The sequence below is a fragment of the Mercenaria mercenaria genome, chromosome 9 (assembly GCF_021730395.1).
Source record: "Mercenaria mercenaria strain notata chromosome 9, MADL_Memer_1, whole genome shotgun sequence".
Lineage (NCBI taxonomy): Eukaryota > Metazoa > Mollusca > Bivalvia > Venerida > Veneridae > Mercenaria > Mercenaria mercenaria.
Genome location: NC_069369.1, coordinates 56,881,718 through 56,897,809, shown reverse-complemented (window position 1 = coordinate 56,897,809; position 16,092 = coordinate 56,881,718). Strand labels below are relative to the sequence as shown.

Genomic DNA, 16,092 nt, shown 5'->3' with positions numbered 1-16,092 from the left:
TCAAAAGAAACTCAATTTGTCATTTACGAAATTTATTTTTGATCCTTTATACATATGGTTTGTCCAATGATGTCTTTATAAAAATGTTTTTCATACCTCAAGTCTCGGGCTGAGGACCTGAACCTCAATGTCCGCGAACAAGCCCGAGATATGGTTTACCAGTTAGCTACATTTGTATGTATACTTCCGGGAGAATCTCATTTTCTATAAATAGAACATGAGGTCATTATAAAAGTCAATATGTCATTTTTAAAAAATAACTTCCTAACAATTATTAGTATTTATAACATTGTGAGGTCATTCTTAAAAAGCATGATGATGCCATTCTAAAAATAGAATCCAAAACGGCCGCTGCGCACCTGCTATGACGTCATTCTTACGCATGCGCTGTCCTGACCCCAAACGGTCCATATGCTCCAAATCCTTGTACGTTGATGGAGAGGTAAAGGAACAAATAAATAAGCATAACGCTTAATCAAAATTAATACCGATTCTTTCACGCTATCACATGATTGAAAGTGGATCACGAAAGAAAGCAATCACGTACTGATCACGCAACGGGCTTTCTCCTAATAAGATGGTATTTTTTAAAGTGGCAGATTTTATCCCAGAAATAATACTATTTTTATACTTATTGCATGTATACCGTACGCTGTATCCTATTTTACAGACAACTGGACTTTGATAACTGGCTCTTTGACCTTTGATAAGCAGGATTAGTCTGGTCTCAATTTTGACATATATGCAAACAAACCAGTGGTTTGGTTTTGCATATTCTCGGATTTTCCTTAACTTTAATGAACAGACTCTGTCAAACAGGCTACCAGTTTGCTTGATTGCGTTATATGCTTCTATTTTTTTATATTTTTTTTTTTGGATTTAACATCGCACCGACACATGATAGGTTATATGGCGACTTTCCAGCTTTAATGGTGGAGGAAGACCTCAGGTGCCCCTCCGTGCATTATTTCATCACGAGCGGGCACCTGGGTAGAACCACCGACCTTCCGTAAGCCAGCTGGATGGCTTCCTCACATGAAGAATTCAACGCCCCAAGTGAGGCTCGAACCCACATCGATGAGGTGCAAGTGATTTGAAGTTAGCGACCTTAACCACTCGGCCACGGATGCCCCTATATGCTTCTAATGGATATCCATATAGTTATTTTATGAAAATATGAAAACAAGAATATAGATTAATCTTGTACTTTGAATTCATCTTATTATTCAGATGCATTTTATTTTTGCTTGGCTAAGAGTTTATTCTTTAGCCATTAGCTTGTGAAGTGTTTCATTTAATTATGTAAATAGAGGTACCTCGAATGTTGCCATTTCTTAAAAGATCCAAGGTTGTAAATTTGAGCGCTTAGAAAATTTGCCTTTTCAAGAATGCAATCTAGTCATTATCCTATTCAAATGACTGAACACTTGAGCGTTTTGAAAATGTGATATCCTTGAAATATGTTTACAAAGTTATAGATTGGAGTTTCGACATTAGGCTCAGACTGCATCACTGTCAGTCATACAATTCGGCCCAGGAGCCACACAACTCCTGCTTAATTAAATTGAGATTTTAACTAAATGTTTTTCAGCTGCTTAATGGGAGCTTGTGTGGTAAAAGGTCAAGAAGTGGGAGTGCACTACGAAACAGTCGAAGTGACGAACAGCGTGGTAGGAAAATTCATAAAATGTGTACCATCCTACAGGTATAGAGGATACCCTCGTACTCCGAAGAAACCAGCATTCTCCTTGTTGCTAGAGAAATTGACTGTTCGTCAAGGAATTAGTATGTACATTATTTGTTTAACTCCCAACTATTAGTTTATATTTTTTTCATATGCAGCTCGCACGTTCCTAGCTTCACTTATTACATTCAGATGTCTAGTTTTATATCAAATGACTTTCGTCGCTTGCAAATCTGAATGTCTATCCAAGTTTGATTAATATAAAATAAATCTGCTATGAATAAGACGTCAGTGTCTGGAGGAAAATATAGCTTTAACAGCTTTTAATGTTGTTTTATTGAAAAAGTTCTTTTTCCTTTTACACAGATGTAAATTAAACAGCTGAGACTTATGACAGATATCATTGGTGGACAGATGCACAGTTTCTACCAAATGACGACATTGTCCTGTTTGTTAGTGGGAACATCTTTCACCTTCACTATCCATTTTATGGTAGAATTATGGCGGTATCATTAGACAAAGATAACAACGGTGAGTTGAACTAAAGGACACAAATTTGACAGGAAAAGTCACGTTTAAGGAAAGCAGTCTTTCTTTTCAAAACCCTACAGTCGGTTACCACGTTCGATCCTCAGCTAGGCCTTTCTTTCTGTGTCGAAAAAAAATTTGTTTACTTGTATCCTGTTTACATTGACATTAACTGATATTTCTTTATAAGAATCGCATGTTGTAGTTTTTCAAAGTTGCTGCATTTTTGTATTTCATGTAAATGGTCGATATTTCTTGTAAGGCCGAAAATAAATGTGTGTTTCCAGTCTCTCTGAAAAAAATTGAGGTAGGTAGGTAGGGATGTTTTGGGTTTTTTTCTGGTATCGAAGGACAGAACACAGAACAAAATTCTCAATTTTTAACTAACGCAATATGATGTAGACTCCAAGGGAGACTTAAAAAGTCGCCCCGACTTCATCTCAGTGTTGTTATATTTTCTGGTCCTTCGGGATCATTGATTTCAACTCATTTAGATTTGAAGATTGAATACTGCTTAAGCCGGTGCTAGGGGGCGTGGGCAGTGTTGCAATTTCCATTACTGCTCATGAACAGACTCAATCAAACCGAGTCTGCAATTTTCACTGTTTGCTTTGTTCTCGGTGCTTCCGAGGGATCTACTTTCCAGATTTTATTCCTTAAAGAAAAAGTAAACATGATGTCTGTTTCTGCTTGCATAAATATAGACAATTTGAAACTTGGAACATGTTGTTATATATTTTCGGGTCAATATCCTGATTTATGTCCTGGCTATATTAAAGCAATTATTAATACCTAAGAGCCAAAATACTATAAAAAAACAGATACCAAAAATGATTTCAAAATATAATGCCAGAAAACAATAATTTCAAATGTTATACGTGTGTATTAAGAATTCATACACTATAAAGGCAATGCTTTATAAAAGAACAGCTGTTGCATGTTATCTAACATTTTCACTGAACTGGTTATGTCTATATCTGTATGCTAGGTGGGTGAAAAATAAATACCAGACAGAAAACTTAAAATTTGTTATATTCAAAATCTGTTTTATAGAAGAACTTGAATTGAAACATTTTAACACATGCATCTACAAGTGTTTGTATAATTTCCAGCTTGAAAAAAAAAAAACAGAAGTTTGCTATATATATGGAATCAATTGACAGCTGGCCTTTAATATAAAAATGGTTATTTATTTGAAAAGTTTTAAACCGTTTAAAGTTTTTACCCATGTAGAAGAAGAGATATAGGCATAGCCACTAATAAAATGAAATAAAAATGCACATAATAATTTTTATACAGTGATATACTCTTGTATAATATTATTACAGAGCAGAAAAATCATGGTGTCTTATTTAAAGTGGCATTATGCGCATCTTGGTGTTTTTGGTGACTGTTTTAGTGACTTAGTGTTTTGAAAATTTTTCAAGTTTTTAAATTTAGATTGCAACAATCAAAAAGCAGAACTGACAAGCCATTCGGCCCCCTGCAGACAACAATCAAAGCAGAGAACCCAAAATTACAATAAAGCTGCTGTATTTTATTCTGTTCTTGGAACAACAAAATTTAATAATTATATATGGGTACATATAATATTAGAAAACAATGCAAAACTTTATGTGACGGGACAGACTTATGGAAAGTAATTGGTCCTGACCGGAGTTTTTGCACTAGTTCCGACGATTTCTGAGCAACTGCCGGACCGTATGTTCGAAGCTTTGTGAAAGAAATATTTAATTTAAAAACAGAATACGAATCCAGTCATACCCACATGTGGCAGTAACGTACCTATGATATACCTAATATAATACAATTATAATGTTTTCTTAGAAACAAATGCCAAAAAGTCTAATAGCTCATTGTCACAGGGGCAAACAATTTTCAAAATGACTTTTTGGCATTTTTTTCTAAGAAAACATAATAATTGTAATAGCAGCGCTACCGGCGCCGCATTACGGTTAGCCGTGTGAAAAAGAAAATGAATATCGTGTATACTACTGAGTTGAAAATTCGTGATACTTTTTGGAATCGGTGTTGTTCGGGTTTCTTCCAGTACACTATACGCATAGTAATTATCGGAGTCAGTAGACGCTTGCTGTTTACGGATGACAAAAGCGTCTCGCTTACTGCTTTGAACATTGAATAAAAATGTAAATGAGCGTTTGATAATAAGACATAAGCGCTAATATATTTTCTATATACATATTATGTTTATACAATATGACGTCATAGTTCCATTGTGGCCTAATGATTGGCGTGTTCGCTTTGCAATCCAGAGGTCGGGAGTTCGATCCTCACTAGAACCAGACATTTTTTTTTATTTTCTTTTTTCTATTTCACTGGTTTTTTATTGTGTTTATCATGAATTTTAAAAAATATTGTAACAAAAGTCATTCATGTGAACATTTAACAAGCGTTTTGTTTTGATGTCAGGTTCCAATGTACTGCCTGTACAGTAGATATAACTTTTAAAAAACTTTTTGGGGTCAAAATTAACAGGCATTGAACTCTGAAAAGCACATATTGCTCTTCTCCCCTTTCACATATATATCATCCACTATCTTAAAACTCACTGACCAGAGTTTAACATTAGGAAAAAAGTATTGGCTATACAAAATGATGAGAATTATCAATAAACATCAAAAAGGTTCCTACTACCATCCCTACTCTATAGAGCTAAAAGATTAACCTTAAAATATCCATAGACTGTTTACTTAGCAGTTCAGTAAATTAAACAGTGGTTTACGAGAATTTCGACGAACAGTGTTTTTCTCTGAGTAAAATTCTGATCATTAACTTTAAAAATGGCTTGTCTTTTGAATTTAAAACAAGCTTTGTACATGTAAATGATTGCTTGTCATTCCCCCATACTAGACGTCTATCATAGCAGTATTTCTGCCTGAAAGTTAGACACATTCTTCCTTCCAAAAAGACATTAAAAGAATTACAATTATATAGTCATTGTCTAAGATCCCAGGATTACGTAAATTCTGATCTCTATAAACTTTGGAATTGGAACATGAACTATTTACATTAAGTTCTCATTCCAAACATTCACACGAAAAGAGACACGCTTTCTTAGGCTATAGGCCTAATGAGATTCTGTTAGGTTTAAAAGTTTCACAGTCCAAGCTTTTCAATATGAAGAAGTTATCATTTGTGACTGGTTTCTATGATAATAATTTATGTAAAATTGTTGATGCAGTACGTTTTAATATGAATAACAGAAATTATTCAAATACGTTTTTCTCTTCATCTTGGTGCAGATATAACTCTATAACGTACTTTCTTTTGTTTAGAATATTTATCGAGTTTTCACATGTCGAGATTTAATCTTAATGCAGTCTAAGACATAACAAACTTATATTGCATTCAGAAATCATGAATTACCATTAATACAAATAATTGTAATAGATCTAATAGAACATAAACTTCCTAAAACGGTTCCATAATTCCAGATATTTACAGCCACTACAATAACACCACTCCTTTAATATTTTATGGGGCACTGGTGATTTTTCAAGGGAGCTCTGCCTTTTAGGTAGCACCTGATTTAATATTATATTTAAGTGTATATGGCTCATGGACCCATACTGTATCCTAGGTACGTTACTGCCACCTGGGGTCAAACCATGTCAATCATCAGGATACAATTCCAATTGTATCTGACCAATGCCTCACTGCTGACACATTCTTCTCACATATTTTTAGTGCTTACATTTATTAGAAGTAGCTCTTCTTAGGAAACCAAAAAAGAGGCGACTTTCTGACCGGACATTTTCGTTTGGGCCGACAATATTTTTGGCTTGGTCGGTCCGAATGACCGGTAGATTTTTTCAACTTTTCAGAAGTCTGCAGGATCAATTTTCACATGCGTAAGGCTTTTGGGGTGCAGTGATATCCTCTGGTGTATTATTAAAGATAAAAATATTTTACATCAAGATTCACAACAAAAATCTACAGCCAAACCATGACCGTACAGGACGCTGCTATTTTGATCCCTGTTTAATTACCGTTACAGTATCGTAACAAACATGATAATAACCGTTACCGTACCGTACCGTACCTTTCTGTACGACTGTTGTAGCGCCTCTCGGCGTACCCGACCATAGAAACAAATTTTGATTTTTTTTTCTCTAAACCAATAAATAAGTTTGAGGTCGGGGGAAAATGGTTCAGGTTGGTCGGGAGACTGGAAACACACCTATTTTATTTTCTTTTTTTTTGGCCTAAGAGTAATACCACTGAACGACGCATGATTCACTTTTAGTAAAGATGTTTTTGCTGGACAAAAGACTGCATGCTATATTCATGATTTATAAGGCGGATGCAACTGCATATAAAAACAATGCGCTTTCGAGAGTCTCGCCATTGTGAACGACGTTCTAGTACATTTTAAATATTTTTAAAATATATATAAAATATATTATTTTCTAATCTGTTGTAACTCTATTTAAAACTTTAGCATAGAAAAAAAGCTGATAAACCAAGTATATCTACGGCTTTTTCGAAAGTATCATGGAAAGTAATATGTCAATGAAAAACGTATAAATATGGTATTTACCTGACACTCATTAACTTTCGTCAGTATTATAAAGATATCAAAAATAATAGGGCCGGACATAAGACTCGAACTAATAACAACAAGGTTGGTAGCTGGCCGTTTTGTCCAGAAACCTAACGAAGGTAGCTGGTGTCAATTTAATATGTTTATGTTGCAGCAATTATCAATTGAAAATTATCGATATTAATTATCAGATTTTTGTATTAGATTCACCCTTTCTTCTACATTTACATGTACTGATAAACAAAATTGCCTTCCAAAATCTGTAGCTATTTTCCTGTGGTGTTATCCGCCTTTGATTACGCAAATACTCAAGAGACACAGAAAATAAATTGACCATCGTAGTCTATCAGAAACTGGTACGGAAGTAAGAGTTTCAAAAATGATTTCATATTATTTATCGGGCAAATTATTTTCACAATTCGTTTCATAGCACTTGTTAGCCCCCTACTGGTTGAAACCAGTTTTGGGGACTATAGGATTTAGCTTTTCCGTCCGTGCGTACGTCCTTGATTCCGTCATTCCGTCTGTCCGTCCCTAACTCTGTCATTCTTCGAAGGATTTTAATATTACGTAGTACAAATGTTCCCCATAATAAGACGACGTGTCATGCACAAAACCCAGAACCCTAGTTTAAAGGTTAAGCCCCATACTTGGAGGTCAAATGTCTTTTTTTTCTGTCCTGTCTATAACCCATAAATATCTGAAGTGATTTTGATATTTCTTGACACAAATGTACCCCTTAATAAGATGATGTGTCTAGGCAACTTTTAGAACCCTAGTCCTAAGGTCAATGTCACACTTGGCAATCTAATGTTAACATGGCCCGGATCCCTTTCTCAAATGTTTAGGTCACACTTGTAGATCAAATGTCAATAGTGTTCTTTCCTGTTTGGCCCATAACTCATTCTTTCATCACGTGATTTTAATATTACTTTGCAAAAATGTTTCTCATGATGAGACGATGTGTCATTTGCAAAACGCGGACCCCTAGCTTAAAGGACAGGGTCATACTTTGAGGTCATATGTCAACAGGAATCTTTTCCTGTCCGGTCTGTAACTCAATAGCCCCTAAAGTTATTTTAATGTTTCTTGGCACAAATGTACCACATAATAAGGTGATGTGTCATGCACACTTTCAGACCCCTAGTTTAAAGGTCAAGTTCACACTTGGCAGTCAAACGTTAACATGGCGTGAAATGGGTCTGTTTCGTGTCCTGTCCAGAACACTGTCTTCCATCAGATAGTACAGTATAACTTGGCATAAATGTTTCCCATAATCAGACGTGTCATGCTCAAAACCCGGACCCCTGCTCAAAAGTCAATGTCACTTGGAGATCAAAGGACAATATGTTTTTCTTTTCTGTCCGGTCCATAATTTTGTCTTGCAAAAACGGATTTGAATATTAGTTGGCACAAAATTTCCCTTGATGAGACGACATGTCATGGGAAAAACTCGAATCCCAAGCTCAAGGGTCAAGGTCACACTTGTATGTCAATAAAAGTCAAGAGGACTTTTTTCTTTCCGGTCTAAAACTAAACCATTCATAAAGGGATTTTAATATTACTTTGCACAAATGTTCCTCATGATAAGATGATGTGGCATGCGCAAACCCAGACCCCTATCTCAAAGGTCAGGATTAGACTTATAGGTCAAAGGTCAATCGGGACTTTCTCCTATCCAGTCCATAACTCTGTCATCCATTTAGGAATTTTGATATTACTTGATACAAATGTTCCATATAATGTGACTAACAATGTCTCTTGCGCAACATCCATATCCCTAACTCAAAGGCCGAGGTCAAAGTCGAAGGTCAGTTGAGAGTTTTCCCCTGTTTTGTACATAGCTCTGTCATCTATTAGGTGATTTTAATATTACTTGACACAAATGTTTCCAATAATGAGACAATTTTATGCTCAATACCCAGATACCTAGCTCAAAGATCAAGGTCACATTGGAAGGTCAAATGTCAAAATTAATCTTTTCTTGTCCAGTTTGTAAAATATTTTAATATAAGGTCATGTATTATATGGACCCAATTAAAAAAGTTGTTGCTGTGTTTTCTTCAGAATAATTTCCCTTTGATATGACGATTTTTTTTACATTTTTCCTCATATTCTTCCACCACCAATTTCAAAATGAAATGTAATCGAAATTGAAATTAAATACTTTTTATATTTATAGATATTAAAAGCAATAAAAAACTGGTGATCTTTTTAATATGCAAACATTGTGTTATAACATATTGGATATATAATACAATATTGTTTATGCATCATTGGCAGATATCTGATCATTATGTTGTACTGTAATAGAAAGAAATAGTTGCCTTCCTGTAAGGTTTTTATATTGTATGGCAATGCTTCATTCACTTGTTAATTGCTAGAGTGCTTTTCAAATGAAAGAAGCATCTTTAATATTACTTATTAGCATTAAGTGGAGAAATACTATATAGACTAAGAAACAACTATACAGAATGATTACATCATTATGCAACTTTATAGAAATAAATGTACTATATAGATTAAATAATAAGATTGTAATAAAATACTATATAAACAAGATTATGCAAAATACATACTTTTTAAGGAGGTAGGATACCTTGTTACAAGTGGTAAATTCAAATTAGTTGAACGCAGCATTTTTTGTTTCGTGTAATATGACGTTTTAAACTGCTACAATCTCAATTTTCGTTGTCTCTGTCCCTTCAAGTTCAATTTTAACTCAGGTTTGAAGAACATGACCCCCAAGGTATTTATATTGAAAAGAAGAAGGAAAATACGGATATTAACACTTTCAGTGTATTTTATTTTCATTGATATCCGTAGAAGTCTGCATAATTGATAAGTTTACTGGTATTCACGTTATCGTTCTAATATAAGCTAAAATGTATATGTCGCGGGGCTCGTGTTTCATGGTAACGCATTTTCGTCATTTTAAACAACTATGTATAAAAATAGGGTTTCGACGGCTTCAGTGCCATTCTGTTAATGACCAACATGAAATATTTGGATAATATTATTAGCAAAATACCAAACACTTTACATGGTATCCTATTTTTCTTAAATTTTAAAGTAACCATGGCAACAGAGATGGTTTAAAATAGCTTATATTGCTGTTGTTGTAATTCTTTAAAAAAATATATGAATTAAGATTATCTTGTCTAGCTGAGTAGCTTAAAACCAATATTTCTAACGTAGGTTACATTTTTTCGTGTTATTTGCATTTATTTTAACAAATTTCACAGCTTAGAAATACGTCAGCTACCCTCGTCTGCCATTTTTCAATGGAAAAAACGTTCAGCGTGCTGCTATTATGCTCATGATATTGTTGAAATGAAAATAAAAAGCCGAAGCTGTGTTCTTAAAATAGACCGATGTCAACGCTTTTGAATTTTACATTTAGATACATAGGTCACGGGCTTCGTTTCCATGGTAACATCAAATCAATTCAAGAAACCACAATTTTCTACTGGATTTGAACAATTTTAGATCTAGTTTAGTATGTAAGTAACAAATTATAAATGGAACCTGAAAAATAGGTATTACAATCAAACTGCTAGACTTTTAATTGAAAATGGCGTAACAAGTGAACCTTTCACCAACTATCCAAATAACATTGGTGCATCACCCATTTCTTACATTCCGCATAACATTTCAATATACTACATAAAAGAAGCAAAATATGATTATTTCAGAGCAAAAGACTCATAAAAATATTTCAGCAAATAATGGTTATTAGAAAATAGTTAAAATAAAGAAAATGTACAGAATTACGTACTTTCAAGATAAAAGCTATTAATTTGCGCGGTAACTGACACGTAACGTCATGACGTCAATGACGTCATTTAAGGCAACATTGTTTTGAAGCGTTTCTGCGGCAATTATCATTCATATTCTGCATTATTAAACCATTAAGCATCAGATCGAAGACAAGTTCTGATTTGTTTCAGAAGAATGAATATACAAACACATTTAGTTTGTCGTAAACGTCGTCGTAAATCGTCACGTTAGCTTCCGGTTGGACATGCGCACATACAAATATGAAGGTAACCTACCTCCTTAAGTTGTATAACACCCACTCATTTTTATCATAAGGTGTACATGTATAATCTCAAAAGTTATATATTAAGGCTATATAATATGTGTATGAAGTTCTATGTCTGATTTTTAAAGCATTTCTAAAACGTTATATATTTTGTGACTCGCCATGACATTTTGGGTCCAAATTCGGCGTTACGTCATTTGAGAAAACATCGATTAAAGTTACGTTACCAAAAAAATGGTTGACGTTACCACGTGTTTTGCGGCAATTGATGCATTTCTTGTTTTCAATATACTCTACCTTGCCACAAGAAAAAAATGAAGTGACATTTATAAAATTTCCGTGTTTTGCAATTCCGGTATTCTTTAAAAATTTTAAATGATTGATAATTTATCGCCAATTGAATCGACACGCCATTTGTAAACATCGAAGGTCACGGAGAAAATGAAACTACAAAAACAATTATTTGATGAATTATTTCGATTGTATAAAGAATACAGTTAGCGAATCTCAAGGTAAGTAAGTATTTAAGCGATTGTAGTGTTAAAACTATTGTTTGAGTTCATATCGACAGTTTGTCCGATATCTTTTCCAAAAATCCCGGATTTGACACAATGAACAGATTCGAGGTAGATTTAGCGCAGTTCCACATTTTATTTACAAGTGTCAATATATTGTAGACTATATTTTATTTACTAAATCTGCCATGAATTTTGTCTATTAAGATTTGCATAATGTAGTCTAGTCTATGTAATATTTCTCTAACATTGAATATAAAGTCTATATAAAGGGTATAAAAGAAAGCATCTGTATTACGTATTCAGTATATTTCAGTGCATATTATTGCATTTACAGACAACATTCTTATTTCATTTTTTAGCTCAATCTAACAATACACCCAAAACACTAAGAAAGGTATTCAGTATATTTCAGTGCATTTTCTTGCATTTACAGACAACCTTCTTATTTCATATTTTGTTTTCTAGCTCAATCTAACAATATACCCAAAGCACTGGTTAAAAGAGCTTTGTGGAACTGCATTAATCAATTTCTTATTTCAATGATGATGCAATTTGATTTATTGAAATAAGCAGATTTTGTGTTTCATTTCAAATACGAGTCGCTTGTAAATTCATTACAGTCGATATATATGTTTCACAGGAAGTGCTTTGTTCTCAAAAGCAGTTACAAGCATGGTCAATTAGTAACAAACTACGTTTTTCACAAGACGCGCCTTAATTGTATTTTTGATAATTGAATATCGTTTATATACTTTTTGTTAAATGACAGCTACACTTAATATTGATTATCAAAATTACAAGTCCAATGCTTAAGTGTTCACTAGCTTGTCTGGTTTGCGCAATGACGGAGATAAGATAAAATCATAGTAAAGTAATCAAATGCGTTTTTGTAACATATATCTGAAGAATCAGACATATAACAGCAGAGCTACTAGTGTCAAACACATTGTGACGAAATAACAATTATCACATTTTCTAACAGTTATACTTTGACTGCACTTCACACAGAAATTATTTACTCTTTTGACACATCTATACGTGACATTTCTGCTATCACACAGATGCTGTCTAAATAAAAACTGTACATGTGTAAAATTTCATTTTAGGTTGGCACACCACAAAATAACTCTAATATGCAAATAAACTAAAGGAGAATCCAAGACTCAAACATAAAGTGTATGTAGCACTGTACAATGAACCCCTATCGCCAAAACGACAAAGTCAATTATATTATAGAAACATTGATGCTGCAGTGTTAACACACCAAGAATATGTTGCGCTAAAACGGCATGTCATTTGACACGCCTCAGTACTGTAACTATTCATTGTTCCATTGCAGGTGTACACTCATTTGCAAAGTCACACATTTCTGAGTACACAAAACTTCATGTACATCCTTCGGGGCGATGTGTAGGCTACGCATGCTTTGAACAACAAGGTTTCGAGTTTCAAAAAACATTAGGTATATGTAACATCAGCATTCAGAATCCCATCGTTGTAAAGGACAATGAAGCAATCATTTCCACAAGACATGATATCCGTGTAGAACCCAACGCTTCAGACAGAGGTTTTAAAGAAATATGCCGAGTGATTGCATTTGCACCAGATGGAAAACAGTTGGCGAAAATAGTAATGAGGTTTGGCATTATATTATCATGTACATGTTTACTTGTACAAGTATTTTACTCTTAAACAATAACACGTACAATGAGTACCTTAATTTTCATATTATCATGTTGTTATACTGTGGTATCAGTATGGGTTTTGGATTGAAAAGGGAATGATATTGCTTCGCGGATCGCGATGATCTGATCCATGTTCTTAACTACACGACCTCTAACTTCACCAGGCATGAGGAAATAGTTTGTACAACCAAAGATCGAAGTTTTTTATCTCTAATTTATAGATCTTTTCAGCTGCCTAGCCTTGTACCATATTTGCTCACGATAAGATGTCAAATTATCCTGCACTAAAAATACCGGCACCAAATTCCTTTCTAGGCGCGTTATCCCATTACCTCGCCTTAGAATTTGTGAACTGAAAGATTACTTTACGGTTCACAACTAAATCGGGATTCAATTTATCTTTTCTGTTGCACTTGTCGATATTTGAACATTTCAAGTCCAGGTTATGAAGCTTGTCGTGGTTAAGAATTTGTGTGCAACATTTTCGTCAGGTGAGCCAGTATCTCCTGGTATGCCTGTAATATCCAGATACAATCGTCTATCGTATTGTTCTAGCTCATCACGTTTGCCTTTTCAGATTATCGTTCTGTTTCAAGTTCAGCTAAGTTATACTTCAAAGAGTTAATTCATCTTGAGGCTTTGAGTTTCCTGTCTCAATAGCTCCTGAATGTCTTGCCTGATTTCCTCAATTACATCGTCTCTAAGAGCTGTTTTCAGATCTCAAACTAATAAAGGGGCCAGCCTGGTACTCAATTCGGTTATTTCTGATTCACTGAATTTGGACATGTTTATAGGAGCTGTGGGTGGGGTTTTACCAGATTCGAAGTCTTTGTCTAATTCAAATGGTTAAAAATAGTCAGTGGCCTCATTTTCGCTATCGGCGATGTAATGGGAGTTATAAGTTGTTGCAGAATTGTTAATGATTATCTGCTTTTTGCTGGATGGGTTCTGTCCCAGGGAAGGTTTTACTCGTTTACGTCTTCCCATCAATGTAGCGGCATGAACGCCTCTACATGACTCGGGTAAAAGTCAGTTTTATGATTTAACTGAGGTTCTGTCCGATATCATAAAGTACGGAAAGCCTTCACTAAATTTTACTACAGATCGTCTGAACTTTTAAAGAAATATAACACAAACCTTAAAACACTTTTAAAACTTAGTCTTACACATCCGGTATACTATGGAGATGTGTTTATAAAATTCGAAAAATGAAACATAATGCTTATTTTAATAAAATATTTGTAAAATGTGTCAAAAAATATCAAAAGAGGATATAATGCGAAAATCATTAAGCACAGTACATGTTTGGTGATTGACCCCCTCTACAGTTAACCGCTACGCTTTCCTAATTGATGGTGCGATCACTGGCACCAGACCAAAAAGAAAATGCCTCTGTACATGTCATACCCTACCCCGAGGTATTCTGAACGGGAAAGTGCACTAACCCATTTCAATCGTACATTTCTCACCTAAAACGCGCAGTTCGCTGAATGGGTACCTAGCATATTGAACAAGCGATAACCTATCTTCCATTGTGCACCAGTCACATTGTCTCCATATTCTATGGGCAAGTTCACATCGGAGCTCTAGAGAAGTGTAGGCTGTTGTGTAAATGATACTTGTTCTCACCAGTAAAGTAACCGACGAATCAAAAATTGGGCCCTGGAAATATCTAAAACTGTTTTTCCCCGGCACATTGAGCGCTGTGATGAAAAGCAAGGAACCAGTAAACCCTACCTCGCCGTGGTGTTTGCAGAGTTCAGCTCTTCAACAGGGAAGGTACGATTTGTGTACTAAGTTATACCGTTCAAGTGGGTTATCGAGTATAGAGCCGGTCTCTACTCTACCCTAGAGCTTCCATGTGAACTTTCCCTATATTGCAGAGATACGCCACATATTTTATGCTTTCGTCAACGTTACGGAAAAAACTTGCGTGAACTTCCCTGATGAACATCCGGTCTAGAGGTCACAGCAGTGTGCACATGTTAGGCGAAATGTAAACAAACAAAAACAGAATGCAAAATATTCACAGTTTTACAATAAAACTCGAAATGATGAATGAAATCCGTCTTAGATATGATTTTGAATTTATTTTGCACATTTATGCTGCATATAACATTTTAGCGTACACGTGTAGTTAAACGACGACTGACATATATTTTCACATCAGCCAATCAGAATGGTTTCGTAATCTAGACCAGAACTTCACCAGGGAAGTTCAACCAAGTTTTTTGTGTAACGTTGAAAAAACTATAGACTACGCGTTGCTTCTCTAAGATAAGAAATACTGAAGAAAATTGACCGGTACACAATGGAAGATCAATTACCACTTGTTCAATATCCATAGTTTACATTTACCGAACAGCATGTTTTAGGTATGAAATGCGCGATTGAAACTGTGTTAGTATATTTTCCCGTTCACGACCATGGTTCTTTTAGAATACATATGGGTAGAGTATAACATGTACAGAGGCATTTTCTTTCTGGTCTGGTGCCAGTGTGCGATCACTTTTAAAGTATAAGACTCCTTGATGCTTCTCTCCTAAATCCTACAAAAACGGAGGGAGGCAGTGGAACTTTGTCTTGCAGCTTGCTTAGTCGTGCCCTTAAAAGTTAGGCTATTGGTACACTGACTTCGTACAGTACATTGGTGTAATTATACCTTAGACTGACCATATTTTTATGTTTTACTTTATATGGTCTGGTATTTTGTCACTAATGTTACAGCCTTTCTCAGCGGGGAGTGATTTTATTTACACTGTCTTGTCTAACTTGTTGAAAATGGGGTAAGTGCGAGGTTGACATGCCCTCAATGCATTTAAAGCCCAGTTTCCTTTTTATCGGTTACTGACCGTTCCAAGGCGGTGCCCCTATTTTCAACTTGTTTTCGGGCCATCTCGTATTTTGTGTTGTGTATGTTGTCTTGTTTGTTGTTAGCGTTTCTTTCCTGTTTCTCCTCCCTACCCCCATTACCCCCATCGCCCCACCCCGACCCTTTCCCTTGCATTTATGCTTCCTGCATTTGCTACCGCTACCGCTCTCCTTTTACCAAGAGTAAGTTATCGTGC

General features: G+C 35.0%; 1 protein-coding gene across 1 annotated transcript in view; it reads left to right on the top strand.

Moving 5' to 3' along the window:
• LOC123547193 (uncharacterized) overlaps positions 1 to 16,092 on the top strand; it is a 44,293-nt gene that overhangs the window by 13,736 nt on the left and 14,465 nt on the right. Inside the window, exons 2-4 of the mRNA XM_045334102.2 lie at positions 1,592 to 1,785; positions 2,051 to 2,215; positions 12,679 to 12,976. Of these exons, the coding sequence (XP_045190037.2) occupies positions 2,185 to 2,215; positions 12,679 to 12,976 (329 nt within the window). The 5' untranslated portion in view covers positions 1,592 to 1,785; positions 2,051 to 2,184. The remainder of the gene's footprint in view (positions 1 to 1,591; positions 1,786 to 2,050; positions 2,216 to 12,678; positions 12,977 to 16,092) is intronic.